We start from the raw sequence: 27570 nt of genomic DNA, 5'->3' as shown, positions 1-27570 counted from the left end.
AATTTTTTTTTGTTTCCCTTGTAATTTAGTCATTATTAAACTACCTAATAGTTGATAGGAAATTAATCCCTGAACTTTTAATGATTCCCATGAAATTACAAAATGCTCAAAGGATACATGACCTTTGTATAATAATGATAAAATGTAGACAATGCTTTGCGTGCATGGTAATTTGCGTAATCGATTTTATATCCTATTACTTTCAAGTATTACCAAGAAAACTTTAAATTATAGTGCTAAACTTGCGTCGATAATAAAGCTCTCTGTCCTATCATTTTATCATAAGAACAATTATACACAACTTTGATTGTAATAACAAAAAAGCAACATTTCACATTTTTGAAAAATTTAAAATTCTCTTTTTAAAAAATGATTGTTTTTAAACATATTTTCTATTATTTTGCAGTCGTTAACATTTTTTTTTACTGCATGTTTCGTGTATGTTTAAAAATTGATATCCTTTATTAATATTTTGGAACAAGTAAATATTTTAGGGTTTAAATAACATTTTTTTATAAACTGTTTTAAAAATGGTCTTCAATTTTAATAGAAGTTATCGACGTTAAATAATAGATTTTTTTTTTTTAATTTTTCTAAATTGTTTAAAACCGTAATTGCACAGTTCAGCTTGAATGTATCAAATTGGATCATACTAAATTGAATCATATTGATGCCAAAAATTAGGATTAGTTTTTGGAACCACATTTTTGGTATCTGGTTGCAGTTTGATAATTTTATGTTAACAATATAATTATCAATTATTGCGAATGTGAAAGAAGTAAACAATGAAATAATACTATATTGAACAGAAAACTTATTTATAGCATTGAAAAAATAATTTATTAAAATAAATGACGCTGTACAGTTTTTTTCTTTTTTTTTGGTGTAAAAAGCTATAATTATGAAAATAATTTAAGCATCAGGAGGACGGTCAAGATCGTTGTAAAATTTATCTCCATGCGTGATGAATCTCCTGCTAAATATTTCCCTGAAAAAGAAAATGAATTATTTCAATTATTTTGTATTCTGAAAAGTGATTACGTGGATTATAAAAAATGCTCTCCTCTTATTTTTACTTTAAGATTTAATTTATGAAAAAATTTTTTTCCCCAAACATGCAGATTTTTTTCTTTTTTTTTAAACGAGAAAAACAGAGACATAATTTTGCATAGGAAGTAAAAATAGATATTTATTTGTATGTACTTACAATAAGAAGCTAAATGAGCATGACAACAGCATTCGCGAAGTCTTGTATATTCGGCACAATCTTTGGCCAGTACTTTACACATTTCCGGTCCTACTCTACATTCATGTTCCACGAACGGAAAAGCTTCTGTAAAATAAATAAAAATTGTTAGAAGAATAGAATATAGAATTTAGACCAATTTTTATATTTTTAAATGACTATTTCAGTGGTTAATTCTGATTTTTCCTAATTTTTCTTATCGAATTCTCATTTAGCCTAATGGTCTGATTCTTATTTGTCCTTATCTATACTTGACCTGAAGGCAAGTTAAAATTAGGTCAGAACTATATTAAGAAAAATAGGAATTAGGTCAAATTGAATGCTGTAAAAAGTTTCAATTTAGATTCGATTTTGGGTGTTTCAAATCTAATCGTTATGTGCTTCCACTTTGATACCTGCAATCAGCTCTAATTTACCTCTAATCAGCTCGATTTACTTTCCAAATATCAGGGCACGAACTAGGTCCGTAAATCCCGTAAAGGTTCGTAAATTTGTTTGAAGTCCGTAAAAGTCAGTTTTTTTTTAAAAAAAAAAGTCCGTAAAGTCCGTAATTTGATGGAGAAAAAACGAAAAGTTTGTAAAGTGTAAGATATAATTTGGAGAATTTTGGAGAAATTATACAAATGATTGCAGAAATTCAATTATTTTCAAAAGTAATAAAATTCTTCGCTAAAATTCAATTATATGTTTAAAAATTTCAAAAAATTTCAATTATCTTTAGAAATAAATAAATTCTTCTTTAAAATTAAATTATTATAAAAAATTTTAATAAAATTGTTAGCAAAATTTCACAGGAATTCAATTATTTACAAAATTTTTAATAAATTTCTTCGAAATAATTCAATTATTTTCATAAGTAATAAAATTTTCACAGGAATTCAATTATTTAAAATACAAAATTTCATAAAATCTTTCGGAAAATATCAATTATTTAAAAAGATTTAACAAAGTTCTTTTCAAGAATTCAATTATTTTTATAAATAATAAAATTCTTCACCGAAATTCAATTCTTTTTATAAACTTGAATAAAATTCGTTGCGAGAATTCAATTTATTATTTATATAAATTATAAAATTCTTCACAGAAATTCATTTATTTTTATAAACTTGAATAAAATTCGTTGAAAGAATTAAATTATTTTCAAAAGTAATAAAATTCTTCGCAAAAATTCAATTATGTTCAAAAATTAAAAAAAAAAATTCTTGTCAAAATTTCAAGTATCTTTATAAATAATAAAATTCTTCTTCGAAATTCAATTATTTTAGAAAAAAATTTTAATAAAATTCTTGGGAAAATTTTAATTATTTTCATAAATAATAAAACTCATCGCATGATTTTAATTATTTTTAATACAATTTTAATCAAAAAAATTCGTCGAAAGAATTCAATTATTTAAAAATTTGTTGATAAAATTTTTTATGAAAATTGAATTTTAAGAAACATTCAAATATTCAATAAATTATTTATTTTTGTGTTTAAATAATTGAATTCTAGTAAAATTTTCTAATAAAAGTGGATTTCCAATTAAAAATCTGAATTTTTCATAATTTTTTACCAATAATTCTGTGGAATTAATTTTTTTGAGAAAATTTAATTTTGAACTTATTTGAAGTTTTTATTTTCTAATATATATTCAATTGAAGAATTTACAAACAATTGAAATTTTGTAAAATTGAAGTGTAAATAAATGAATTTGAATATTCTCAAAGAACTTTAAAAAAAAAAAAATTAAAAATAATGAATATATTTATTAGAAGAATTTTAGTTAAAAACAGGAAAAAAAATTTTATTTTGCAAAAGTTACAAATTATTGCAGAAATTCAATTATTTTCAAGAGTAATAATATTCTTCTTAAAAATTAAATATTGTTAAAAAATAATAAAATTCTTCTTAAAACTTCAATAATTATTTTCACAAATAATGAAACTCACCACTGAATTTCAATTATTTTTAATACAATTTTAATCAAATTTCTCTAAAAAATTTTTTTTTTAATTTATTAAAATTCGTCGAAAGAATTCAATTATTTAAAAAAATTTTGACAAAGTTCTACACAAATATTTAATTATTTTCTAAAATGTAATTGTCCTTAAAAATTTTATTAAAATTTGTCGAAAGAATTCAATTATTTAAAAATTTGTTGATAAAATTCTTTTTGAGAATTGAATTTTAAAAAAACATTCAATTGTTTAATAAATTATTAATTTTTTTATTTAAATAATTGAATTTACTAATAGAAATTGATTTAAAAATGAATTGTTAGTTAAAATTTTAGATTATAATTGAATATTAAAAGCAATGATATAACGTGAATTTTTAGAAATAATTGAATTTTGAAATTATTTTAAAAAAAAAATTTTTTTTTATATTATTTTAAGTTTTTATTTTCTAATATATATTTAATTGAAGAGTTTACGAATAATTGAAATTTTGTAAAATTGAATATTGTGAACAAATGGATTTAAAAATTGTCAAAGAACTTTGTCCAAAATTATTATAAAAATAATCGATTTAAGGGCATTTGAACCATTATGACGTCACAATTTGTGCAAAGCGTGTGTTCTAAAGCTGTGACGTCATCATGGTACAAATTCCCTTAAAGAAGAATTTTATTTAAAAATTCTTGAAAACAATAATTTAATTGACTGGTTATATTTTTGTCAGTAATTGGTCCCTAATTTTTCATTTTCGGTCCGTAAAGTCCCTATTTTTAAATACTTTTACTGGTTCCTAAAATAATTTCTTTCTTTCATTTTCTATACTATAGCGAAATAATAATTAGGTCAAGTGAAGTTAGGCCAAATAGAAATTGGGTCAAATAAAACTAGTCGAAATAAAATAAAATAAATAATAAAATAATAAAAATAAAATTTAGAATTTAAGAGTTTGATTAGTAAAATGTGATCAGTATAGAGAAAGAGAAGAGAATATTAGCAAATTCATTCACTGGAACTAAAAATACTTGACGTAGGTATAAAAAAAATCACCCACGTTCGTTTTGCTAACATATGTATAATTTTTCCCTCAGTACCTACTGATTATTCTTTATCATGAATACAATTATGGTTATTGAGGATCTGTCGCAAGTTGTATGTACCGAAGACTTTTTATCAAATAAGATATAAGATTTATCGTGCATGTAGTTTAAGAAAATATTAGGTCATACGAGTCGAGAAATGGGTAGCGTTTAACAAGCGACACGAGAAGGGATTTAACACCGTCTCGTTGACAACAAAACGATCCCTCCGTTATATGATGAGATATCGAAGTTTCCGCTCGGATATCAATTTCACGTTGACAATATGCCGACTATATGCTTAATAATAATAATAATAATTTCAATATAAGATATAATTCAATCGGTTAATAATTTTCCATCCGTAATCTATGAGCTTTGAATACATTTCTTTTTTCAATTTTTGTAACATTCGCAGTACATCGCAGTTAAAATGAAAAATATGTTTCTTTTAAACTATTCCTTTTGTATCTTTTTGTATTTTTTTGTATCTTTTTGTATCTTTTTGTATCTTTTTGTACCTTTTTGTATCTTTTTCTATCTTTTTGTATTTTAAAGAATGTATAAAATTTTTAAATATATTATTCATTTCTATATTGTTGCATTTTATAGAAAATTGTATTTTCAAAAGACTTTTGCATTTAACTGAAATTGACAAGAAAACATTTACAATTCATAGAACATGATATAGTCGATCTTGAGAATTAGTTTGCATTATTCTGCACCAAACGTGTAGTATGCGTGTTGCAATGCAATTTTTTTTCTAGACTATCGTAGTATACGTGAGTTGCCTAGGTTAACCTCTGAAAATTTTTCGTTTAAATAAATTTGCAGCGAATATAAAAAAAAAATTGTAAATATCCAGAAATTAACTTCTAATATTTAATTTTGCAGCTAATTTATTTTATTTAATTGTAATAAAAAAATAAAGACTAAATTCTCCTCTTTCTTTCTTTGGTATAAAACTGGTAGTCTTGAATAAAGGAAACATTGCATAAAGATAACAACTTTTTTTTTTTTTTGCTTTTGTAGAATCGATAATTGAGAATAATACGTTTGAATTCGCGAAAATATTATCTAAACGGCAAGTTTATTGTGAATGATTCACGTCAGTAGTGAATCACACACTGTATCATTCCCCTCTTAAGAAAATTCAAGAAGTGCACACGTGCATTTATACGCATCGTACATACGTGAGTTTAAAATAAGCAGCTTGCAATTTGCGATACGAACGATTAGTTTCCTGAACAGGTGATTGCCCTTCCGTTCCAGCAATATTGTTCGGTTTAGAATAACAATTAAATGAAAACCGGTAAAGATAACAACAAAAAAGTGTCGATTTTTAAAGAAACAATATAGGTACGCAAAAACTAGAAAAAAGTATAGCGTAAGGTTTAGAGTTCTACTACTTTCTTTGATAATTTTTAATAATAAGTTTGATTCTTCAATATATATTATATACGAAAAAATACATAGGATAATACAAAAAAAATTAAGTTTAACGTAGAATAAATAAAATTAACGCAGGAGAGGAGAATTGAACCTAGAACCAACGCACTTGAAGTGCAACGCACTAACCACTAGACCACGTCACTCACTTAACTGTAAAAAACTAAAAATATTTTCAGTAATAATATTAATATAATAATATAATATAATAATATATATATATAATATATATAATATATATAATATATAATATAATATAATAATATAATAATATTAATATAATTATATTAATTAATAATATTAATATAATGATATTAATTATTAATTAATTATATTAATTTAATTTAATTTATTAATATTAATAACTTATTAATTAACTTATTAATTGTGTTATTATTATAAATGTATTAATTGTATTATTAATTTTAGCGAAATTGTAAAATAATAAAAATTTAAAAACTTATATATAGAACACAGAGTAATTAAACAAACAGAATATAGAATTGAGTACAAAGTGAAATCAGCAGAATTTTTGTTTCTAATAAATTAATTGCTTCTCTTTTTTTTAAATATTTTAATTTATTAACTGCAAGCTATTCGCAAAGAAAAAGTTCATAGTCGAGTAATAACATCACGTTTCTCTATTCACATAATATCATCGCGAAATATATACGCAGCTATAATACTGCATCGATCGTTTTGATATAGCAGGAGCGGATTTATGTCGTATTTTTGAGTTTAGAAAAGAAAAAAAATTTTAATAAAACTTTAATCTGGAAAGGATGGGAAAAATTATTAAAAAGTCGTCCGCTATTTCGAATTTTGAAAAAGTAACATCATCAGATTAGTAAACAGTGACTCCAAAAAACCTCCCGAATATCAAGTTTCAAGCTAGTTCAACGAATTTAAAATAATTTGTTCGCCATATTGCATCCGCCATTTTGAATTTTGAAAAACTGAATCTAAATATGAATTAGTTAAAAATAATTAATTTGATTGTAAAACATCAGTCACTGATTCAAATATAGTATGTAAATGAATTTTAAAAAAAATTGTGGAATTAATAGAAATTTTGTGAGATTCAACTGAAAATAATTAAATTTGTTAAAGAATTTTATTAAAAACTGTTTAACAAATCGAATTTTCAAAGTATTTTAATTTAATAATTGATAAATAATTGAATTTTATAAAGAGTCACGTTCTAATGTATTCACGTTTCTTAGTGCGAAGATTAATAATTAAAATTTGTATTAGTTAATTTAAAAAAACATACACACTTAAAATTTTTTAATAAAATTTAATTTTCGCAAAGTTTTTTTTTAAATTCTGAAAAATAAGATTTTCGAAATTTTTCAATTCTGTTGTTTCAAGATAATTGAATTTTTATAAACAAATAATTGAAAATTTTTGAAATAATTAAAATTTCTTTTCATTCTATTAAAAATAATTAAATTCTTTTAAAGAATTTTATTTAAATTTTTCGAAAATAATCAAGGGAAGTTAGTCACCGTATTTATAATGTTATTTTTAAAAATTTCTTCGCAATATATTCAATTATTTTCATAAATAGTAAAACTCATTGCAAAATTTCAATTATTTTTAATACAATTTTCATCGAATTCCTCAAAAAATGTAAATATTTTTAAAAATTTTATTCAAATTCGTCGAAAGAATTAAATTATTTCTAGAAACTGAAAAAAAATCTTGTCAAGAATTCAATTATTTTCATAAATAGCAAAATTCTTCAGATTTACTAAATTCTTTTGAATATCATTTTTAAAAAATATTCTACACAAGAATTCAATTATTTTCATAAATTTCCATAAAATTCTAAAAAAATAATTCAATTATTTTCAAAAGCAATAAAATTCTTCGCAGAAATTCAATTATGTTAAAAATTTTTTTTAAATTCTCCTCAAAATTTCAATTATCTTTATAAATAATTAAATTTATTGTTCTCCACAATTCAATTATTTTAAAAAATTTTAATAAAATTCTACGCAAATATTTAATTATTTTTATAAATAATAACATTCTTTGGAAGGATTCAATTACTTTTATAAATAGTAAAATTCTTTGCAGAAATTCAATTAGTATCAATACATTTTAATAAAATTGAATTAATCAAATTTTCAATTATAGTTATGAACAGACAAGATTATTTTAAAAAATTGAAAAAATTCTTTGTTTAATTCAATTATTTTCCAAATTTATAATTAAAATTATTAAAAAAACATTATTTTCAATAAATTTAAAGAAACTTGTCAAAAGAATTAAATAATTCATAAAAACTCTAGTAAACATTTTGGAACCCATTTGTAAATTTATTTATGTTCGAAATCAAATAAATTTAAATTTAATGAGAAAAAAAATGGTTTGGTTTTTAAAAATTTCTTCCTCCGTTTCCGAGGGCGTTAAAGGGTTAAATGGAACCAAATGTTTATTTAGATCAAATAAATATTTATTTGGTTCAAATAAACTTTATTTAGAATAATCCAAAGATAGGGTTTATAAAAAAAAATTTGAGTATTTTATTCAAACATAATTTTTCTCTAAGTGCATACAGACTGAAGTTCAAATATATTTGACTTAGAACCAACAAAACTTTTTCTTTGATTCAAAAAATTTGATTTGGGTTAAACAAAATTCTATTTGGTTCAAATAAATTTGATTTAGTTTAAATAAAATTCTATTTGGTTTAAATAAATTTTATTTGGTTTAAACAAAATTCTATTTGGTTTAAATAAATTTTATTTGGTTTAAACAAAATTCTATTTGGTTTAAATAAATTTTATTTGGTTTAAACAAAATTCTATTTGGTTCAAATAAAAGTTGTATTCTTGTGGATTAAAATTTTTATTTAAAACAAATAAATAACCAAGTTGGGTCGGAGACAGACTTTTATTTAATGGTTTAAATAAACCTTTTCTTTAGGTATAATATGTAGTACCTAGTAAAAATAAAATTTTATTTTACGATGAAAAAGGTAAAGTACGAAAAATTGAAATATTTTTCTTGTTTCTATATCGGCTTTTCTCCCAGGTGCGAATTTTGGTCGGCCGCCAGAGTTGGCAGGTCGGGCCCAGGTCGGCCCATCTATGGCTGCCAATAGGTCGGCAGCCAAAGTCGGGCCGACTTTGGTTACTGTTTCCACCCAAGGTTGGGCCGACTATGGGTGCCAGAGTTTAGAGAACCTAATTTTAGTTGGTCGGGCCGACTCTGGCCTGAGTCGGGCCGATGGTCGGCAAAACTATGGCAGCCAGAGTGTAAAAAACCTAATTTCTGTTGGTCGGGCCGACTCTGGCCTGAGTCGGGCCGATGGTCGGTAAAACTATGGCAGCCAGAGTTTAAAAAACCTAATTTCTGTTGGTCGGGCCGACTCTGGCCTCAGTCGGGCCGATGGTCGGTAAAACTATGGCAGCCAGAGTGTAAAAAACCTAATTTCTGTTGGTCGGGCCGACTCTGGCCTGAGTCGGGCCGATGGTCGGTAAAACTATGGCAGCCAGAGTGTAAAAAACCTAATTTCTGTTGGTCGGGCCGACTCTGGCCTGAGTCGGGCCGATGGTCGGTAAAACTATGGCAGCCAGAGTTTAAAAAACCTAATTTCTGTTGGTCGGGCCGACTCTGGCCTGAGTCGGGCCGATGGTCGGTAAAACTATGGCAGCCAGAGTTTAAAAAACCTAATTTCTGTTGGTCGGGCCGACTCTGGCCTCAGTCGGACCGATGGTCGGTAAAACTATGGCAGCCAGAGTGTAAAAAACCTAATTTCTGTTGGTCGGGCCGACTCTGGCCACGGTTGGCCCGACCATCTTAAAAAACATTTCTATACTGCCATGGTAGAAATTAAAAGTTTTTGTGTTAATTATTTTAGCTAAAATGGATTAAACAAAAACTAATAAACGTTATCTGATTTATTAATCGTTATGAATTACAAATTTCTTTTTTTAAATTGCAGCTTATAAATTCATTTTTGTTCTTAGGCTTTCATGTAAGCGTAGCGTAATGGTTAGCGTGTTAGACTTCGGTGCGTTAGGTTGCGAGTTCGATCCCTGCGAGCGTTAGAAATTTTAATTTGTATTTATGTATAAGATTGCGTCTAGTGTTAAGATGAATGCGATAAATAAATAAATAAATAATGAATATTAAGATATCACTTAATATCTGTTAATTGTAAAGTTAATAATTTTTTGCAAACGGTCGGCCGACTATTGGCTACCAAGGTCGGCACGACCATGGTTGCCAAAATGAAGCCGACCTTCTTTCTCATGGTCGGGAAAACTTTGGCACCCCTGGTCGGCCCGACTTTGGCAACCATAGTCGGCCCGACCATGTCAGCCACTGGACGGCGGGTGTTACAATTCGCTAGTTCGGCCGACCTTTGGCTGCCAAGGTCGGCACGACCATGGTTGCCAAAATGAAGCCGACCTTCTTTCTCATGGTCGGGAAAACTTTGGCACCCCTGGTCGGCCCGACTTTGGCACCCATGGTCGGCCCGACCATGTTAGCCACTGGACGGCGGGTGTTACAATTCGCTAGTTCGGCCGACCTTTGGCTGCCAAGGTCGGCACGACTATCCACTTGGTCGGCGCGACCATGGCCCGACCAACTTTTCGCACCTGGGCTGTTGCGTACTATTTTTTAAAAAACCATCTTGACATTATTCTTTAAAGTATATTGTGTATACTTTTAAAAAAAAGATACAGTCGTTACGCCACTACTCGTCTTAACCGAATTATTCATTATTCTCTCGTCCCCTATATCCAAAGAAGAGAAGCCTATAACGTTCGTAGTATTATTTCTAAGGTTCTATTCGCTTTATGGCATTAGATGCGCGACATTCAATGCAGCTCTATATATTTTCTTTAAATGTTGTGTAAAATTCAGAGAAAGAAACAGATGAATGCACACTGACAAAACAAAATTTGACAATTTTTGTTTATTATTTTTTTTATATAGTCACTTTTTTGGTATATCCTCTTGTATAGCCTCGAAGATTTATGTTTTAAAAACAAAAAATCACTAGTTTTTTTCCCTTTTTTTCTCGATCTTTATAGCATCGATGTTTCAAAAAACAGTGCAAACGTATAAAATATAACCTTTGTTTCTATAGCTTTCCCTACGGCCTTTAGTGCGACGTGTGATATTGTACTTTACGGTAATTTGAAACGACATTGATTGTTGTAAATGTATGCGCAATCGTTCTTTAATTTTTTTTTCTTTTGACACTTTACGCATGAATTGTCACCTCTAATTTTCTGTTTTTAGCTCGCAATAATTCAACCGTTTTAGGGTCAAATTTTTTCTGTAGCATACATTGACCATGTATTGACCTTTTTGAGATTTTTTTGTTCTTGTTTGTTTATTATTTGTTTTGTTCCGTTCGGTTTTTTTTAGTTTAAATGTGTCCTTGAAGTCTATCATAATATTTATTTATACCACTGAGGTTTTCAAAAATTTAGAGCGCAGTAAGAATTTAAATCTAATTTCAAATTTAGAGAATCTGTTTTAATTAAATTAATTTTAGATTAAGAGATTTTAGTTTTAAATTTAGAGAATCTGTTTTAATTAAATTAATTTTAGATTAAGAGATTTTATAGTTTTAAATTTGGAGAATTTGTTTATTTTATTTGTGAAAGAAGATTTATTTTATTTTTTGCAATAATTTTCTCACCATTGTAACTAAAATCACAGCAACAATGATCGGCAATGACACTTCCATCCTTGCAGTACATCATCTCCTGGGAGGTGCAAGCCTTACATCCAGGAATGACTCCTGTAGAAAAAATTCAATTATAGACAAATTTGCTTTTGTTAAATTTTTTACGCTCTTTCTTGAAGCTAAGAAACAAAAATATTAGGAGATTTTTTAAATATCTTGGATCACAAACAAAAATATTAGAAGAATTCTTAAAAATCTTGGAGCAGAAACAAAAATATTAACAGATTTTTAAGAAGCATTTTTAAAAATACTGGAGCAGAAACAAAAAGATTAACAGATTTTTAAGAAGAATTCTTAAAAATCTAGGAACAGAAACAAAGATATTAACAGATTTTTAAGAAGAATTCTTAAAAATATTTGAGCAGAAACAAAAATATCAACAAATTTTTAAGTAGAATTTTTAAAAATACTGGAGCACAAAAAAGATGAATCTGAAGTTACCAACGTTGATTCAACGAAAAACTTAAATAAAAATTTTCTCAGGATATAAATTTTTCTTGTATATTTTTAACCCAAGTAAACTCTCCAAACCCTAAAATAAAAAAAACGTGGGTAAAAAAGTGATTTTTTTTTTTTGACAAATTTTTTCCAAAAATCACGAAATTTTAATTAAATTCATAATTCCTCGCCTCGGTAGTCATTTTTTTCTTTTGATAATTGTTTATTCTAATGTCGAGTGCCATTTAAAAAAAATTCCAAGTAGTTCCAAGTCGGGGAAAGCACTGATTTTGGTTTTTTTATTGAAATTCCAAGATTTTTGGAAAAAAATTCGACAAAAAAAATAAATATCACTGCTTTCCCCGACTTGGAATCACTTGAAATTTTTTTAAAATAACGTCTAATGTCAAAATAAACAATTATCAAAAGAAAAAAGTGACTACTGAGGCGAGGAATTATGAATTTAAATGAAATTTCGGAATTTTTGGAAAATTCGTGACACAAAAAAAATTCAAAATCACTGCTTTCCCCGACTTGGAATTACTTAAAATTTTTCTTAAATAACGTGTAATATTAACATAAACAATTATCAAAAGAAAAAATTAACTACCGAGGCGGGGAAATTATTAAATTACTTAAAATTCCCGGATTTTCCAAAAATCCGTGACAAAAAAACCAAAATTACTGTTTTCCCCGATTAGGAAACGTACAAATTTTTTTTAAAATTGCGTCTTATATTAAAATAAACAATTATCAAAAGAAAAAAATGACTACCGGGTCGAGGAACTATTAATTTAATTAAAATTTCGTGATTTTTGGAAAAAATTAAAAAAAAAGAATAAAAATCACTACTTTCCCCGACTTGGAATCACTTGAAATGTTTTTAAAATAACGTCTAATGTTAAAATAAACAATTATCAAAAGAAAAAAATGACTACCGAGGCGAGAAATTATGAATTTAAATGAAATTTCGGAATTTTTGGAAAATTCGTGACAGAAAAAAATTTAAAATCACTGCTTTCCCCGACTTGGAATTACTTAAAATTTTTTTTAAATAACGTGTAATATTAACATAAACAATTATCAAAAGAAAAAATTAACTACCGAGGAGAGGAATTATTAAATTACTTAAAATTTACGGATTATCCATAAATCCGTGACAAAAAAACCAAAATTACTGTTTTCCCCGATTAGGAAAATTACAAAATTTTTTTAAAATTGCGTCTAATTTTAAAATAAACAATTATCAAAAGAAAAAAATGACTACCGAGGAGAGGAATTATGAATTTAATTAAAATTTCGTGATTTTTAAAAAAAATTTTAAAAACAATAAAAATCACTGCTTTTCCCACGTTTTTTTTATTTTAGGGTTTGGAGGGTTTACTTGGGTTAAAAATATACAAGGAAAATTTGTATTCTGAGAAAATTTTTTTTTAAGTTTTTCGTTGAATCAACGTTGGTAACTTCAGTTTCATCAAAAAAGTATTCAAAGATTTATTATTATGTATATAAATGAATTGAAAAAAAAGAAACAGTGGCACACTTTGTTTTATACCTGCACGTGCTTTTTAATTGAAAGTTACGTTTTCATTATATTCCCGATCGAAAGAACATTTATTAATCCGAACGGCAGTTGCATAAATACAAACGGTTATGCATACCATTTACATCTCTATTAGTTTCTCGTCACTTTACGCAACTGAGGGATAGAGACAGGCGTGTTAATTATTGTCAGACTTCTTTAATTCCTCTTTCTTCCTTTTATCCGGCTTCCAAGTGCTTTCTTCTATTTTTTTCTCAGCAAAAAGTTACGACTACAAACTTTATTGTATTTATTTTTTTTTATTTTCGCCTTTTCTTCCTCATACTATGGTAGAAAGTCATAATTTTAATATCGAAATTAATAAGGAAAAAATCAATATCAAGCGGATTCGAACGCATGACGATTGACCTGTGAACTATCAGCGCCCTAACGATCGCGACCAACGCAAACTCGACATTTTTTCCCCCCTTTTCGCAATTTTTTAATTTAAAAATTTATTTAAAAAATTATTAGTAAATTAAATAAAGTTGTAAAGCATTTGCAGTTTTAAGAAAAAATTTATTTTACCGAAAGCAAAAAAAAAAAAATTGTTTTGAAATATTTTTTATTAGGAAATCTATTATTTGGTTATTATTAGTTTGGAATTTATAGTGACAATGAGTAAACTTTGGATTTACAGAAATTAGTACATATTAACAAATAATAAGGATAAGATTAGATGAAACTAATTTTTTTTCTTGTGATTTTTTAAATAGAAAATATCTAACGTCTCTAATCTGTACAGAGGTGAAGTAGGGAATGTTTGCTTAAGAAACAAGGTGTTCTTTCAAGAACTGCAAATTCTAGGCTTGACTTTTCGAATATAGAAATACGTGTGTGGTAAATATTGTTTCTGCTTACACGCGTTTACTAGTTTTGTATATATAAATCGTACCTTTTCCGTCCTTGCCAACTGTCCAGGCAAAAAGAACGGTATACAATAAAATTTATTTCCTTTTTTTATCAAAAACGAATTTTTAGCTTTTTTTCGAGAATTTAAATAATTTGAATGAATTGGGTCCATGATGTTAACGTCGACGTTAAGTGTCTAAAAGAATGTCTTCCTGAAACCAGAAACAATTTTTTCGAAGACTTTTGGTTGAAGAAGTTATTCTGGGAAAATTTATATTGAAAAATTATATTTATATAGGTGAATTTAGCAATATTTTCGTCTCTAAAAGCGTTAAATGATGGTTTTTGACGCTTAGCGTCGACGCTAATTTCAGGAACGTAATTTTTTTAATTGTACACTAAAAATAGAAGAGTGCAAAACTTACCCGGATAGAGAGTGAGATTATGAGCCTTATTAATGGCATCTTGATAAATGACTCTGTGTTCCAATAAGTACTCATCATCGTGATGATGTTTTACCACAGAAACAGCTTCCAAATTATCGAAAATGGCGACTGTTAGGGCAAAAATTATCCAACAGCCAAAGGGGAACATGCTAAGGCCTCTTCTTCGTCATTCTTGAGTTCTTCAGTTCGTCACTAGCTCAAAATTTTGAATCTATCGAAAAGAAAAAATTGTCAACTTTCGTATTTCAATTACGTTCCTACTTTATGCAAAAAAAAAAATAATAAATAAAACAAAAAGTAATTTTTACTATACATTTTATAGCAGAATGAACTTGAAATTTTTACGTTGGTGGAAGTTCCGAACTCTCTAAATTTGAATTAGTAAAAATTTTTACTAATTTTAATTAGTGACTGACTTTTTGCTTTTGAATTAGTAAATCTTATTAATAAATAATAATTTCTACTAATTTATTATCATTATAAAATAAGTTGTTTTTCATTATTGACTTTCTGCGTAGACGCCTAAATTTTTATAGGGATCTAAAATTTTACCAGAAAAATTATTTTTTATATTATAGTGACTGACTTTTTGCTTTTGAATTGATAAATTTTACTAACAAACTAGTTGAAATTACTATTTTCTACTAAATTGTTAGTAAAATTTACCAACTCAAAAGCAAAAAGTCAGTCACTAAATCAAATTAGTAAATTCCGTTTTTTTTCTCATTAAATTTAAATTTATTTGTTTTTGAACATAATCAAAATCTACAAATGGCTTCCAAATTTTTTATTAGAGTTTTTATGAATAATTAAATTCTTTTGACGAGTTTCTTTAAATTTTTTGAAAATAATGTTTTTTTTAATAATTTTAATTAAAAATTTGGAAAATAATTGAATTAAACAAAGAATTTTTTTGATTTTTTAAAATAATTTTGTCTGTTTATAATTATAATTGAAAATTTTATTAATTCAATTTTATTAAAATGTATTGATACTAATTGAATTTCTGCAAAGAATTTTACTATATTTATAAAAGTAATAATTGAATCCTTTAAAAGAATATTATTATTTATGAAAATAATAAAATGTTTGCGTAGAATTTTATTAAAATTTTTGAAAATAATTGAATTGTGGAGAACAATTTAATTATTTATAAAGATAATTGAAATTTGGAGGAGAATTTAAAAAAAAATTTAAACATAATTGAATTTCTGCGAAGAATTTTATTACTTTTGAAAATCATTGAATTGATCTTTAGAATGTTATGAAAATTTAGAAAAATAATTGAATTCTTGTGTAGAATATTGAAAATAATTGAAATTTTGAGGAGAATTTAAAAAAAGTTTTAAACATAATTGAATTTCTGCGAAGAATTTTATTACTTTTGAAAATAATTGAATTGTTTTTTTTAGAATTTTATGGAAATTTATGAAAATAATTGAATTCTTGTGTAGAATATTTTTTAAAAATAATATTCAAAAGAATTTAGTAAATCTGAAGAATTTTGCTATTTGTGAAAATAATTGAATTCTTGACAAGATTTTTTTTTCAGTTTCTAGAAATAATTGAATTCTTTCGACGAATTTTTATAAAGTTTTTAAAAGAAGTTAATTATTTTTAATAGAATTTAAAGAAATTTCAATTATTTCAAAAATTTTCAATTATTTGTTTATAAAAATTCAATTATCTTGAAACAACAGAATTGAAAAATTTCAAAAATCTTATTTTTCAGAATTTAAAAAAAAAACTTTGCGAAAATTAAATTTTATTCAAAAATTTTAAGTGTGTATCTTTTTTTAAATTGACTAATAAAATTTTTAATTATTAATTTTCGTACAAAGAAACATGAATACATTAGAATGTGACTCTTTATAAATTTTAATTATTTATCAATTATTAAAATAAAATACTTTGAAAATCCGATTTGTTAAAAAGTTTTTAAGAAATTCTTTAATAAATTTTATTATTTTCAGTTGAATTTCACAAAATTTCTATTAAAATTCGATAATTTTTTTTAATTTCATTTACATACTATATTTGAATCAGTGACTAATTTTTTACAATCAAATTAATTATTTTTAACTAATTCTTTAGTTAATATAAATATCTATGAAAATTGAAATAAAAAGCGAGTTTTTAAAAACATATTAAAATAATAAAACTTTTTTTTAATTTGTTGAAAAAATTCCTGATTTGGCATTATGATGATAATATCAACTCTAAAAACTCCAAATAATTGTTTTCTACGCTAAATTTTGACGCTAACTACAAGAACATAAAATTTTCATAAATTTTTGTCTTGAAACAAAGAAAAAATATTTTTCCCACTGTTAAAATTTTTACAAATATGTTTGTATTAATGTTCTTTAAATTCTTTCTAGATTTATTATTAATGATTTAATTTATTCTTAATTTGTTAATCAAAAAAGTATTTATTATTAATGATTTAATTTATTCTTGATTTATTAATCAAGAAAGTATTTTTAAAAACAAGTTTAAAAAAATTTTTTTTAAATAAAAAATTTTATTGTTTTTTTTTGTGAAAGAAAATGAAATTTTCCTTTCGTGATTCTGTTACGTGAACAAAATGTGATACACTCAGAATAAGGGAAGTGGCTCCAACTTGGGTCACGGTTTAGATATCGATCGGCGAGGAATTCTCATCATTTTGAGGGGTGATTCATCCCCTTGACCCCCAGCACCCTTGATACTTAATTTTATTTTCCCTCTTACTACGCGGAGTCACGCGAAAGAACGCAATTTCTTTGTAAAATCAGTGCAAGCGTATATTTATATATATAGTAAACATCTGTTTCTGTTATATAATTATACACGCCATGTATAATAAATGCATTTCTGTTAATGACCTTTTTCATTTTTAATTCGTGAATTTTAAAAAGCTCTGAATAGAAAATAAAACCTGTTTTCTTATTACAAATTTTAATCCTGGTGACAATTTTATTTTTATGATTATTTTTCTAGCCAAAAAAAATTTGTTACATTTTTATTATTATTTTTCTAATAAAAAAAAATTTTGTTTGGCCTAATAGTCAATAAAAAATGAATAAAAAAATTTTTTTAACTCCAATATAAAGTAAAGGTTTATGAACAATAAATTAATGGATGAAGGAGAAAAATAAAGACAGTAAGTAAAAAACTTTATGTTTTTCTAAATTTTTTCTTCAATTAGTGCACTTGAGTTCTTGAAAAAAAAGTCTATAATAATGAATGATTAAATAATTGGACATTAAACCATAAAAGTGTCATGAATGTTTATTTCCCCTATATATATGATATTAACACGTGGGAATTATTTGGACACATAAAAGTGCCTAAGAACATTATGTGAGTCATGTGGTTTAACAAGAAAAGCGATCGGTAATTAAGTTCAATTAAAGACATCGTCCAAAGACTATGAAACTTGATCCCCCATAGAATATTGTTTTTTTTTGTCGCGGTTAAAAAAAAATTGTTTACACTTCAAAAATTTGGAAATAAGAGAAGAGATGAAAATACCGAATTTGGTTATTTCTAAATAATAAATATAAGGTCTAATTAATTATAAATTTATAATAATTTCATATTATAGTCAATTTAAGAAAATTTTTTAAAAAAGAGTCCGAATTAAAGTAAAATTGTCGAAATTGTATATATAAAAATTGCAATTTAAAATTTTTTATGAACCCTTTTGGTGTAAAAGACCCTTTTATACAAAGAAGCATTTTAGTTAATTAGAGGAAAATTCCACAAGAAAGCGGATGTACTTTATACAATTTAAATTATTATTTCATGACGTAACTATCACTTTCATTTAAAGAAAAATATTAACTATTTAAGTTTGAAATAAAAGTAGTTTTTAAATCATGAATAAAAATTGAATAAATGAAAATGTTAAATAAAAAATTATTGTTGATAAAAGAAATTTTTGAAGCCAATATATTTTTTATTATTATTATTATTATTATTATTATTATTACTATTATTATTTATTATTATTTATTTGTTGAATAAAGATCTTTAACTTATTTGTTTGGCCTATAATGACTAAATAAGTTTAAAATCTTTATTATTTAAAAAATATTATTAATTAAATAATAGTTAAAAACAAAATATTAAATGAAAAGAAGAAAAATGTTTGCCAATTCCATTTTTTTATGTATTACGAATTTTAGTGATGATAATAATGTAGTTAAATATTTACAGATACAATTAATAGACTAAAGTTTATCTTATTAGTTTATCTCATGTATTATTATTTAACTTGTCCGGCAATAAGCAAACAACACTATTTGTATTTTCTATATAGAAAATTTGTAAAGATTAAGATGTATTTATCTTTTGCTCTTTGAACTACTTTACACTTTTTCGGGTTGCGAGAGAGTCTATACGACACTTTTTTTTCTTATTTTATTCTCAAAAAAAAAAAAAAAATGATTGTCAAAGTAAAGGAGTTATCTTTCTATAGCTATCGATAAGGGCATGACCTACTCACGAAAAATACAATCATAAATGATGATGTTAATATTTTGTAACGTCTTTCTTCAGTAATAAAAATTTTTTATTGACAAATTTTAAAATTCTTTTAACAATATAATATCTTTTTTTAACAATAATATTATCTTTAGTAAATTATAACAATAATAATAATAATAATAATAATAAATATAATAATACCTAAATATAGTAATAATAATAACAATTTAAATATTATTATTATTAAATTAGAAAATTTTTTATTTTCAAATATAAATTTTTTAAATAATTTCATAATCAAAATTTAAAAAATTCACTTATTAAGTACAAAATTAATTATTACTGTTCATATTTTCAAAAATTTTAATAAAATTTCACGAAAGAATTAAATTATTTTCTAAATTAATTATAATAAATCCTTCGAAACAATTCAATTATTTTTATAAATAGTAAAATCTTTGCACAAATTCAATTATTTTCAAAACAATTTTAATTAAATTCCTCTAAAGAATTCAATTTTTCCAAAAATTTTTAATACATTTCGAAGAAATTCAATTATTTTTTAAAATGTAATAAATCCATCGAAACAATTTAATTATTTTTATAAATTGTAAAATTCTTCGCAAGAATTCAATTAATTTTATAAATAGTGAAATTCTTTGCAGGAATTCAATTATTTTCAAAACAATTTTAATTGAATTCCTCAGATGAATTCAAATATTTCTAAATATTTCCATAAATTTCAATTATTTCCTAAAATTTTAATAAATTCTTCGAAACAATTCAACTATTTTTATAAATACAAAAATTCTTTGCAGGAATTAAATTATTTTTAATCAAATTTAAATAAAATTACACGAAAGAATTTAATTATTTTCAAAAATTTCCATAAAATTAAATTTCAACAAGAATTTAAAATTCTCTAAAAATAATTCAATTATTCTCAAAATATTTTTAAAAAATTCTATATAAAAATTAAATTACTTTCAATGCAATTTTTAAATATATTCGTAAAACAAAAATTGAAAGAATTAAGCTATTATCAAAAAATAATAAAATTCTTGTGATGAATTCAATTATTTTGAATATGTTTTAATAAAATTTTAATAAAATTCTTTAAAGAAATTCAATTATTTTCAAAACAGCTTTAATTGAATTTCTCGAAAGAATTTCATTATTTTCAAATGTTTCTATAAAATTTTTCATAAAAATCTAATTATTTCTTAAAATTTTAATAAATTTTTCGAAACATTGCAGGAATTCAATTATTTCCAAAACAATTTTAATTGAATTCCTCGGATAAATTCAAATATTTAAAAATATTTCCATAAATTTCAACATATTTCCTAAAATTTTAATAAACTCTTCGAAACAATTCAACTATTTTTAGAGTCAAATTCTTCGCAAGAATTCAATTATTTTCAATTCAATTTTAATAAAATTCTTCTTCATAAAATTCAATTGCTTTTAAAATTTTCAATTAAAATTATTGAAGAAACTCCATTGGTTTAAAAAAAATTCAAAAAAAAAAAATTCAAAAAAATTATTCAAAAGAATTTAGTTAGGATTTTTAAAAATATAAAAGAAATATTATCTTTAATAATTATAAAATATTAATAATTGAATTATAATTAGAAATAAATTAATAACAATCTAATAATAATAATAATAATAATAATAATAAAATCAAATGTAAAGAAAAGAAAAAAATAGAAAAATAGTAATTAACAATATAATGAATAATAATAAAATTAATATTAATAATTATTAAAAATTATTTAAATTTTGTTATAATGTTATTAAATCGTTTTTTAATTCTTCCTCCAACTGTTTGGCTAAAAAAAATAATATAAAATTTTGTTAATGTTTTTTCTTGTTTGTTTATGTTTTTTTATCATTTTTGAATAATTCCTCCTAATGTTTGATGTTAAAAAAATATTAGAACAAAATTTTGTTAAATAAATGAAGTTGTTGAAGTTGAAGTCATTGTGAATGTTATTTTGTTTATGTTTTTTTAATAACTTTTGAATTATTCCTCCAAATGTTAGGTGTTTATCAAATAGTAATATAAAATTTTGTTAAAGTTTGCTAAATTTTGTTAAATTTTGTATAAATAAAGTTTTTGATGTTTAATGAAGTTTAAAGTTAAAAGAAAAAAGTTTCATCTGGAACAGCGATAAGTTTCTCTGAAATAGCGAAATTTTTAACTGAATCAATTAAAAATTTAGCTATTCTAACAAAAATGTTAGCTGCTCCAAAAAAAATTTCTTTTTTCGTGTACAAAATGATAGAAATCATTATTCTTACCGGCATCTCATTTACAAATCGAACACTTTTCCCCATAAATCCTCAATGTCGTCGCACCTCTTTCCACATTTCATTTAAAAAATTTCACTTCACTAAATGCATTTTATTTTTTTTTTTTTTGTTTCAGTTTACAAGAAGAGATTATTTCTACAAGTGGAAAAAAATATTGTAACAATAATTTATTGTTATTGACAATATTTATTTTTATTCTTTTGTTGAAGAATAAAAACTATGGCACGCAATCAAATTAGAAATAATGGAACTAGAGGAAAATTGTCATCTTTATAAGTCAGGTATGTGATTTTATTTTTTAAATTATCAAGAGCACTTTTATTCTTTTTTTTTCGTTTTGTTTGTATTAATGTATAAGTTACCGCCGCAAAACACAGTTGTCAATCGAAGGAACGAAGGCGCTCAACTGCGCCAATCGAGAATGGTTAGATTGGAGGGCTGAAAAGACTATCCACCACTAGCGACACACGCTTACCACTACCACGACAATCACTAAACATTTCTTATTCGCACATGTTTTATCTTGTTTTATCGTGCCGGGAAAAAAGAATAGACTATGCTCGTCAAAACACTTGAAAATTACAAATTTTTTTAATGGAGAAAGATTTTTCATTTAATTATTTTATTACTTAGCTGGAGAAAATTAAATAACTCTAATATTGAAACAATCCACTCTGTGAAAAATTGTTTTCTTTGAAATTTTAATTTAAATTTTATTTTTAAATTTATTAGTAAAAAAAACCGTTTACAAGAGCACTTAAAAACTATTTTTGACTGAATTTTAAACTCAAGAGAATGATTTTAAGTTCTAAAATTACCTAAATTTGGTTTAAAAACAAAATCTGAATCTGTTTATTTTTTAAAACCAAAATTATTGAAAAGTAGCCTATTTTTAAATTTAAAACTATGCAGGCTTCGCACTCATTTACTAAAACCTACTATTTACTACTTTTTTACGTTATGCTACTATTTGAATACTTTTTTTAGATTTCAGCTATTAAAAGCTACTATTTCTGTTTTTTTTTAGAATTTCCACTACTCTAAATTCGCTAATACTAGAATTAAAAAAATTTTTCTAAAAAATTATAATCAAATTCTTTAAAACGATTCAATTATTTTCAAAAAAAAATACTCGACATTCAATTATTTTCAATATTTAGTATTTTTATAAAATTTCGCAAAAAAAAAAGCATTCATGAAATAATTCAGCTAAAATTCAATTATTTTCATAAATAATAAAACTCAACAAAGAATTTCAATTATTTTTTAAACGATTTCAAATTAATTAATCGAAAAATTCAATTATTTTCACAAATAAAGTTTTCCAGAAGAATTTAATTATTTAAAATAAAATTTTCATAATATTTATTATATTTTGAAAAAATTATTTATTTAAAAAAATGTTTGTAAAATTTATATGAAGAAATCAATTATTTTCAAAAATAAAATTTTTCAATGAAATTCAAATCTTTTTAAACATTTTAATAAAAATTTTTGCAATAATTTAATTATTTTCGTAAATAATAAAATTCTTCTCAGAAATTCAATTATTTTTGAAAATTTTAATAAAATTCTTAGTAACTATACAATTATTTTCATAAATAATGAAATTTATTGCAGGATTTCAATTATTTTTAATACAATTTTACAGGAATTGCTTAAAAAAATGTAGGTAATTATTTTAAAAAATTTAACTTCAATTTCCCGAAAAAATCAATTATTTAAAAAATTTTGTTTTTAAAATTCTTTGGAAGAATTTAATTATTTACAAAAATATTAGAATTTTTCACAGAAATTCAATTATTTTTAAATATTTTAATAAAATTGTTTGAAAGAAATCAATTTATTATTTTAAATGCAATTTTAATAAAAATTTTTTGAATTAATTCAATTATTCTTTTATAGATTTTAATAAAATTCTTCCCAAGAATTCAATTATGTCGATAAATAACAAAATTATTCCGAAAAATTCAATTAATTTGAGGCATTTTAATAAAATTCTTTGCAAAATTCAATTATTTTTATAAATAACAATAGTCATTACAAGAATTCAATTATTTTTTAAAATGATAAATTTATTCTTGGAAATTCAATTATTTCTATAAATAACAATATTCATCACAATAATTCAATTCTTTATAAAAGTAATGAATTTATTCTTGAAAATTCAATTATCTAATTAAAATTCTAATAACATCATTCGCAAAAATTAAATTATTTTCATGAATAATAAAATGCTTTCTAGGAATTCAATTATTTTTGAAAATTTTAATAAAATTCTTAGCAACTATTCAATTATTTTCATAAATAATGAAATTTATTGCAGGATTTCAAATATTTTTAATACAATTTTACAGAAATTGCTCCAAAAATGTAATTATTCTTAAAAATTTAATTTCAATTCCTCAAAAAAAATAATTATTTAAAAGAATGTTTTTTTTTAATTCTTTGGAGAAATTCAATTATTTACAAAAATATAAGAATTTTTCACAGGAATTAAATTATTTATAAATATTTGAATAAAATTGTTTAAAAGAAATCAATTATTTTAAATACAATATTTTAATTAAATTTTTTTGAATTAATTCAATTATTCTTTTAGATTTTAATAAAATTCTTCGCTAGAATTCAATTATTTACATTAATAATTCTTCGAAAGAATTGAATTATTAAAAATAAATAACAAAATTATTCCCGAATATTCAATTATTTAATGAATTTTGAGTCTTTTTAATAAAATTCTTTGCAAAATTCAATTATTTTTATAAATAACAATATTCACCACAAGAATTCCATTATTTTTTAAAAAATAAATTTATTCTTGGAAATTCAATTATTTATAAAAATTCTAATAACATCGTTCGCAAGAATTTAATTATTTTCATAAATAATAAAATGCTTTTAGAAATTCAATTATTTAAAAAAAATGTAATAAAATACTACACAGACATTCAATAATTGTACAAAATTTTAATTGAATTCTTTGTAAATATTAATTATTTTAAAACACTTTTCGCAATTCAATGATTTTCAATATTTACTATTTTCATAAAATTTCCAAACAGAATTTAATTATTTAAAAATTTTTCTGTAAAAATCTTCGTAAGAATTCAATTCTTTTCATGAATAAGAAAAATTTCTCATGAATTCAATTACTTAGATTAGAATTTTCATAAATTTAGTCGAAAAAAGTGAATTATTAAAAAATTTTTATAAAATTCTTCGCAAGAATTAAATTATTTTTATAAATATTTAAATTCTTTCATGAATAATATAAAATTCGTTGCAGAAATTCAAGTTATTAGCAGGATAAGAAAGAAGTAAATATTTTTGGTGAAAATTAGGAAAAAGTCAGGAAAATAAAATATAGAATGGAATTTTTGTCAGTTTTATAAAGTTAAAGTCAAAGTTTTATAAAGTCAAAGTAGCATTAAAACTAAAAAAAAGTAGTAAAAAAGTAGTCATCGAAAAATTAAACTTGACGACAAAAAAAAAACTCGTTTCTTTTTGTCGTCAAGTTTAATTTTTCGATGACTACTTTTTTACTACTTTTTTTCAGTTTTAATGCTACTTTTTGCTAATTTTTTAAAATTAATTATCGAGTGCGAAGTCTGACTATGGTTTAAGTCATAACTTTAGTTTACTATTTAAAGCAGAAAGGAAGTCTTCACTTAAGATGCAACATTTTTAAGACAACCAATGCTGAATTTACTGTACAAATTTTTATGTTCACTGTTAACTTAATAGCATCAAACTGCAACGAATTGATACTAAAAATGTGGGTGAAATCAAAAATTGATCTTAATTTTTGGCATCAATTTGATTTTATTTTAGTATCAATTCGATGCTTTCAAGAAAACTGTGTTGAGAATTTCACAAGTATACGCAAACCTGAATTTAAGACTATTATTGCCTTGAAATAAGACCTTCTTTTTACACAACTATCAACTACACCCAGAGAAATGTTTTTATTTAAAGTTAAACCAATTTAAATAAAAATTTGTCTTCACACTCTAAATTTTGTTGAAACAAGTGCGCAGTTGAGTTTTGAGAACAAACGTATTTGTTATTTAAGAGAAAAAAAACTGCGTTTTTTCTACAACAAAGAAAGAAAAAAAGCGCCCCACCCTGTATATATAAAACAAGAAATCCCTTCTCACAGGATCAATAGGTAACATAACGAAAAGCAACCAGACCCTTTTCTTATACACATTCGAATATATGTCGTCCCTCTTTGACAATCTTCCTGCTTCCTCGTCTGTATAGACATTATTTTTTTCTTTCTATACTTTCAAATAAAAATATATACACATATAGAGAGATATGTGTTTGTGATTCACGCGCAAAAGGGATTTTCAGCTGCTTGAATAGATCCCCAATGTACATGATAAAGGAGCCTGCATGCTACGGATGAATGGTACAGGAGTTACAGACTCACAGTGACCGACGACGGTTTACTTTATGGTTTTTTTCATCATAATGAAAAAGGATCAAAGATCTTCTTTCAATCTTTGCTTTTTCTATTTCCAAAACCACCTTAAAAACCTGACCTTCTTTTCTCAAAAAAAAAAAAAAAATGTGGCATTGAAAATGTCTAATATCAAGACACGTGAATTCAGGGCATCGAAGGGGAATGAAAAAAATTATTTGGTATTTGTTGTTGATTGTTGAAACCGAATATCTTCTTTGATGCAGTGTATACGAGTGCTTGTATTTAGAAAGAAAATACCGCAATAATTTTGAAACAAAAGATGTGTGTTTCTTTAAAAAAATTATTTTTAGTTATATAGTGTTTCCATCACGATTAATATGGTTTACAAACTAAAATAATTATTTAACAAACTAAATTAATTATTTTGACCACATTAACTACAAATACAGTACAACTAATATTCACTAAAAAGAAGATCTTAATTTAAGATCAGTTTTAAATTCATCATTGTTTGCTTGAATGCATAAATGTATTATATAATCTAAAAATATTGCCCTTCAACAATTTTTATAATCATTGACTACACAAATTATTATAAGAATTTTGACAAATGAAAATCGTGTTAATTATTCTGATAAATCTGCTATTAAACAAGATTTCCTTTTAGTATACAAATTAAAAAATAAAAAATAATTTTCATCAGGGCAGAATGATTTTCTGCCCTGATAAAAATTATTTTTAAAAAAGTAATTATTAAATTAATAAAAAAAAAATTTTTTTTTATTTTTCATAATTTTTGTAAAGAATTTTACAAAAAAAAAAGAGTAAAGAGAGTAAAGAGTAAAGAGTAATTGTATTTAATTATTCAGATAAACATTTTGCTTTCTATATTAAAACAGAATTCCTTTAAGTATAAAATTATAAATAAATAAAAAGTATTTTTGAATTGTGTATAAAAAAACACTATTTCGCAAAAATGAATAGAATATATAACGAAAAAGATTGAAGGATATATGAAAGAATTTTTAATTTGTATGAAAAATGAATAGAAAAATTTCCAATATAAAAAGAAGTGCTTCCTTTCAGGGAAAGAGAGAGGAGGTAATAATTTAAATGTAATTTTTTCCGAGAGGAAGTTATATATTGACGAATTGAATATTGAATTTTACGAGTAGATTGAATTACTGCCATTGTTCATCAAATAATGAAAAAAAAAAAATAGTCGTATGGTATTTTATTGTTGCATGTCATCTTGTGATCATCATCTATGTGCAATAAATTCGTTATATTGTTACGTCTATATACGAGCAGCTTCCTGAAGAAGTGAATTTATTAAACGTTAATAGATCGAAAACAAAAATAGTCGACATTTTTCAATATAATTGTGAGAATAATGCATTATTTATATTTTCTCCTTTAATATTAATCACTTTCGATATTTTTTTACATTCTCATAAAAAAAAATGAGAAGATATTTTTTTACGCAAAAAAATTGTTGTAGATTCAGATTAAAAAAATTTTTCTATTGACATTCTTTTCAGATTAAGAAAAGATTAAAGTTATACAGAATTTATCAGTCATGTGAAAAATCTATTAGG

At 23.8% G+C, this 27570-nt stretch overlaps 1 protein-coding gene and 1 long non-coding RNA gene across 3 annotated transcripts in view; one reads left to right on the top strand and one right to left on the bottom strand.

Annotated features, from left to right (window-relative positions):
• The window catches only part of LOC122507969, a 55271-nt gene extending 33475 nt beyond the window's left edge, over positions 1 to 21796 (top strand). The window contains exon 2 of the long non-coding RNA XR_006302182.1: positions 21656 to 21796. This is a non-coding gene — a long non-coding RNA (uncharacterized LOC122507969). The remainder of the gene's footprint in view (positions 1 to 21655) is intronic.
• LOC122507967 lies at positions 818 to 21669 on the bottom strand. Of its 2 annotated transcripts, XM_043620994.1 has the most exons (6): positions 21529 to 21669; positions 14728 to 14959; positions 14346 to 14363; positions 11383 to 11484; positions 1208 to 1333; positions 818 to 988 (listed from the first exon to the last, which is right to left on the bottom strand). In XM_043620994.1, exons 2-6 carry the CDS (start codon positions 14894 to 14896, stop codon positions 900 to 902), a joined length of 504 nt encoding a protein of 167 aa, XP_043476929.1. In that variant the 5' UTR covers positions 14897 to 14959; positions 21529 to 21669; the 3' UTR covers positions 818 to 899. The 2 variants fall into 2 exon arrangements, with proteins under 2 accessions (XP_043476929.1, XP_043476930.1); XM_043620995.1 differs by lacking the exon at positions 14346 to 14363.
• Positions 21797 to 27570: the final 5774 nt, after the last annotated feature.

Source organism: Leptopilina heterotoma, unplaced genomic scaffold (assembly GCF_015476425.1).
Source record: "Leptopilina heterotoma isolate Lh14 unplaced genomic scaffold, ASM1547642v1 Lhet_52, whole genome shotgun sequence".
Taxonomy (NCBI): Eukaryota; Metazoa; Arthropoda; class Insecta; order Hymenoptera; family Figitidae; genus Leptopilina; species Leptopilina heterotoma.
This window is presented reverse-complemented; position numbering and strand designations above follow the sequence as displayed.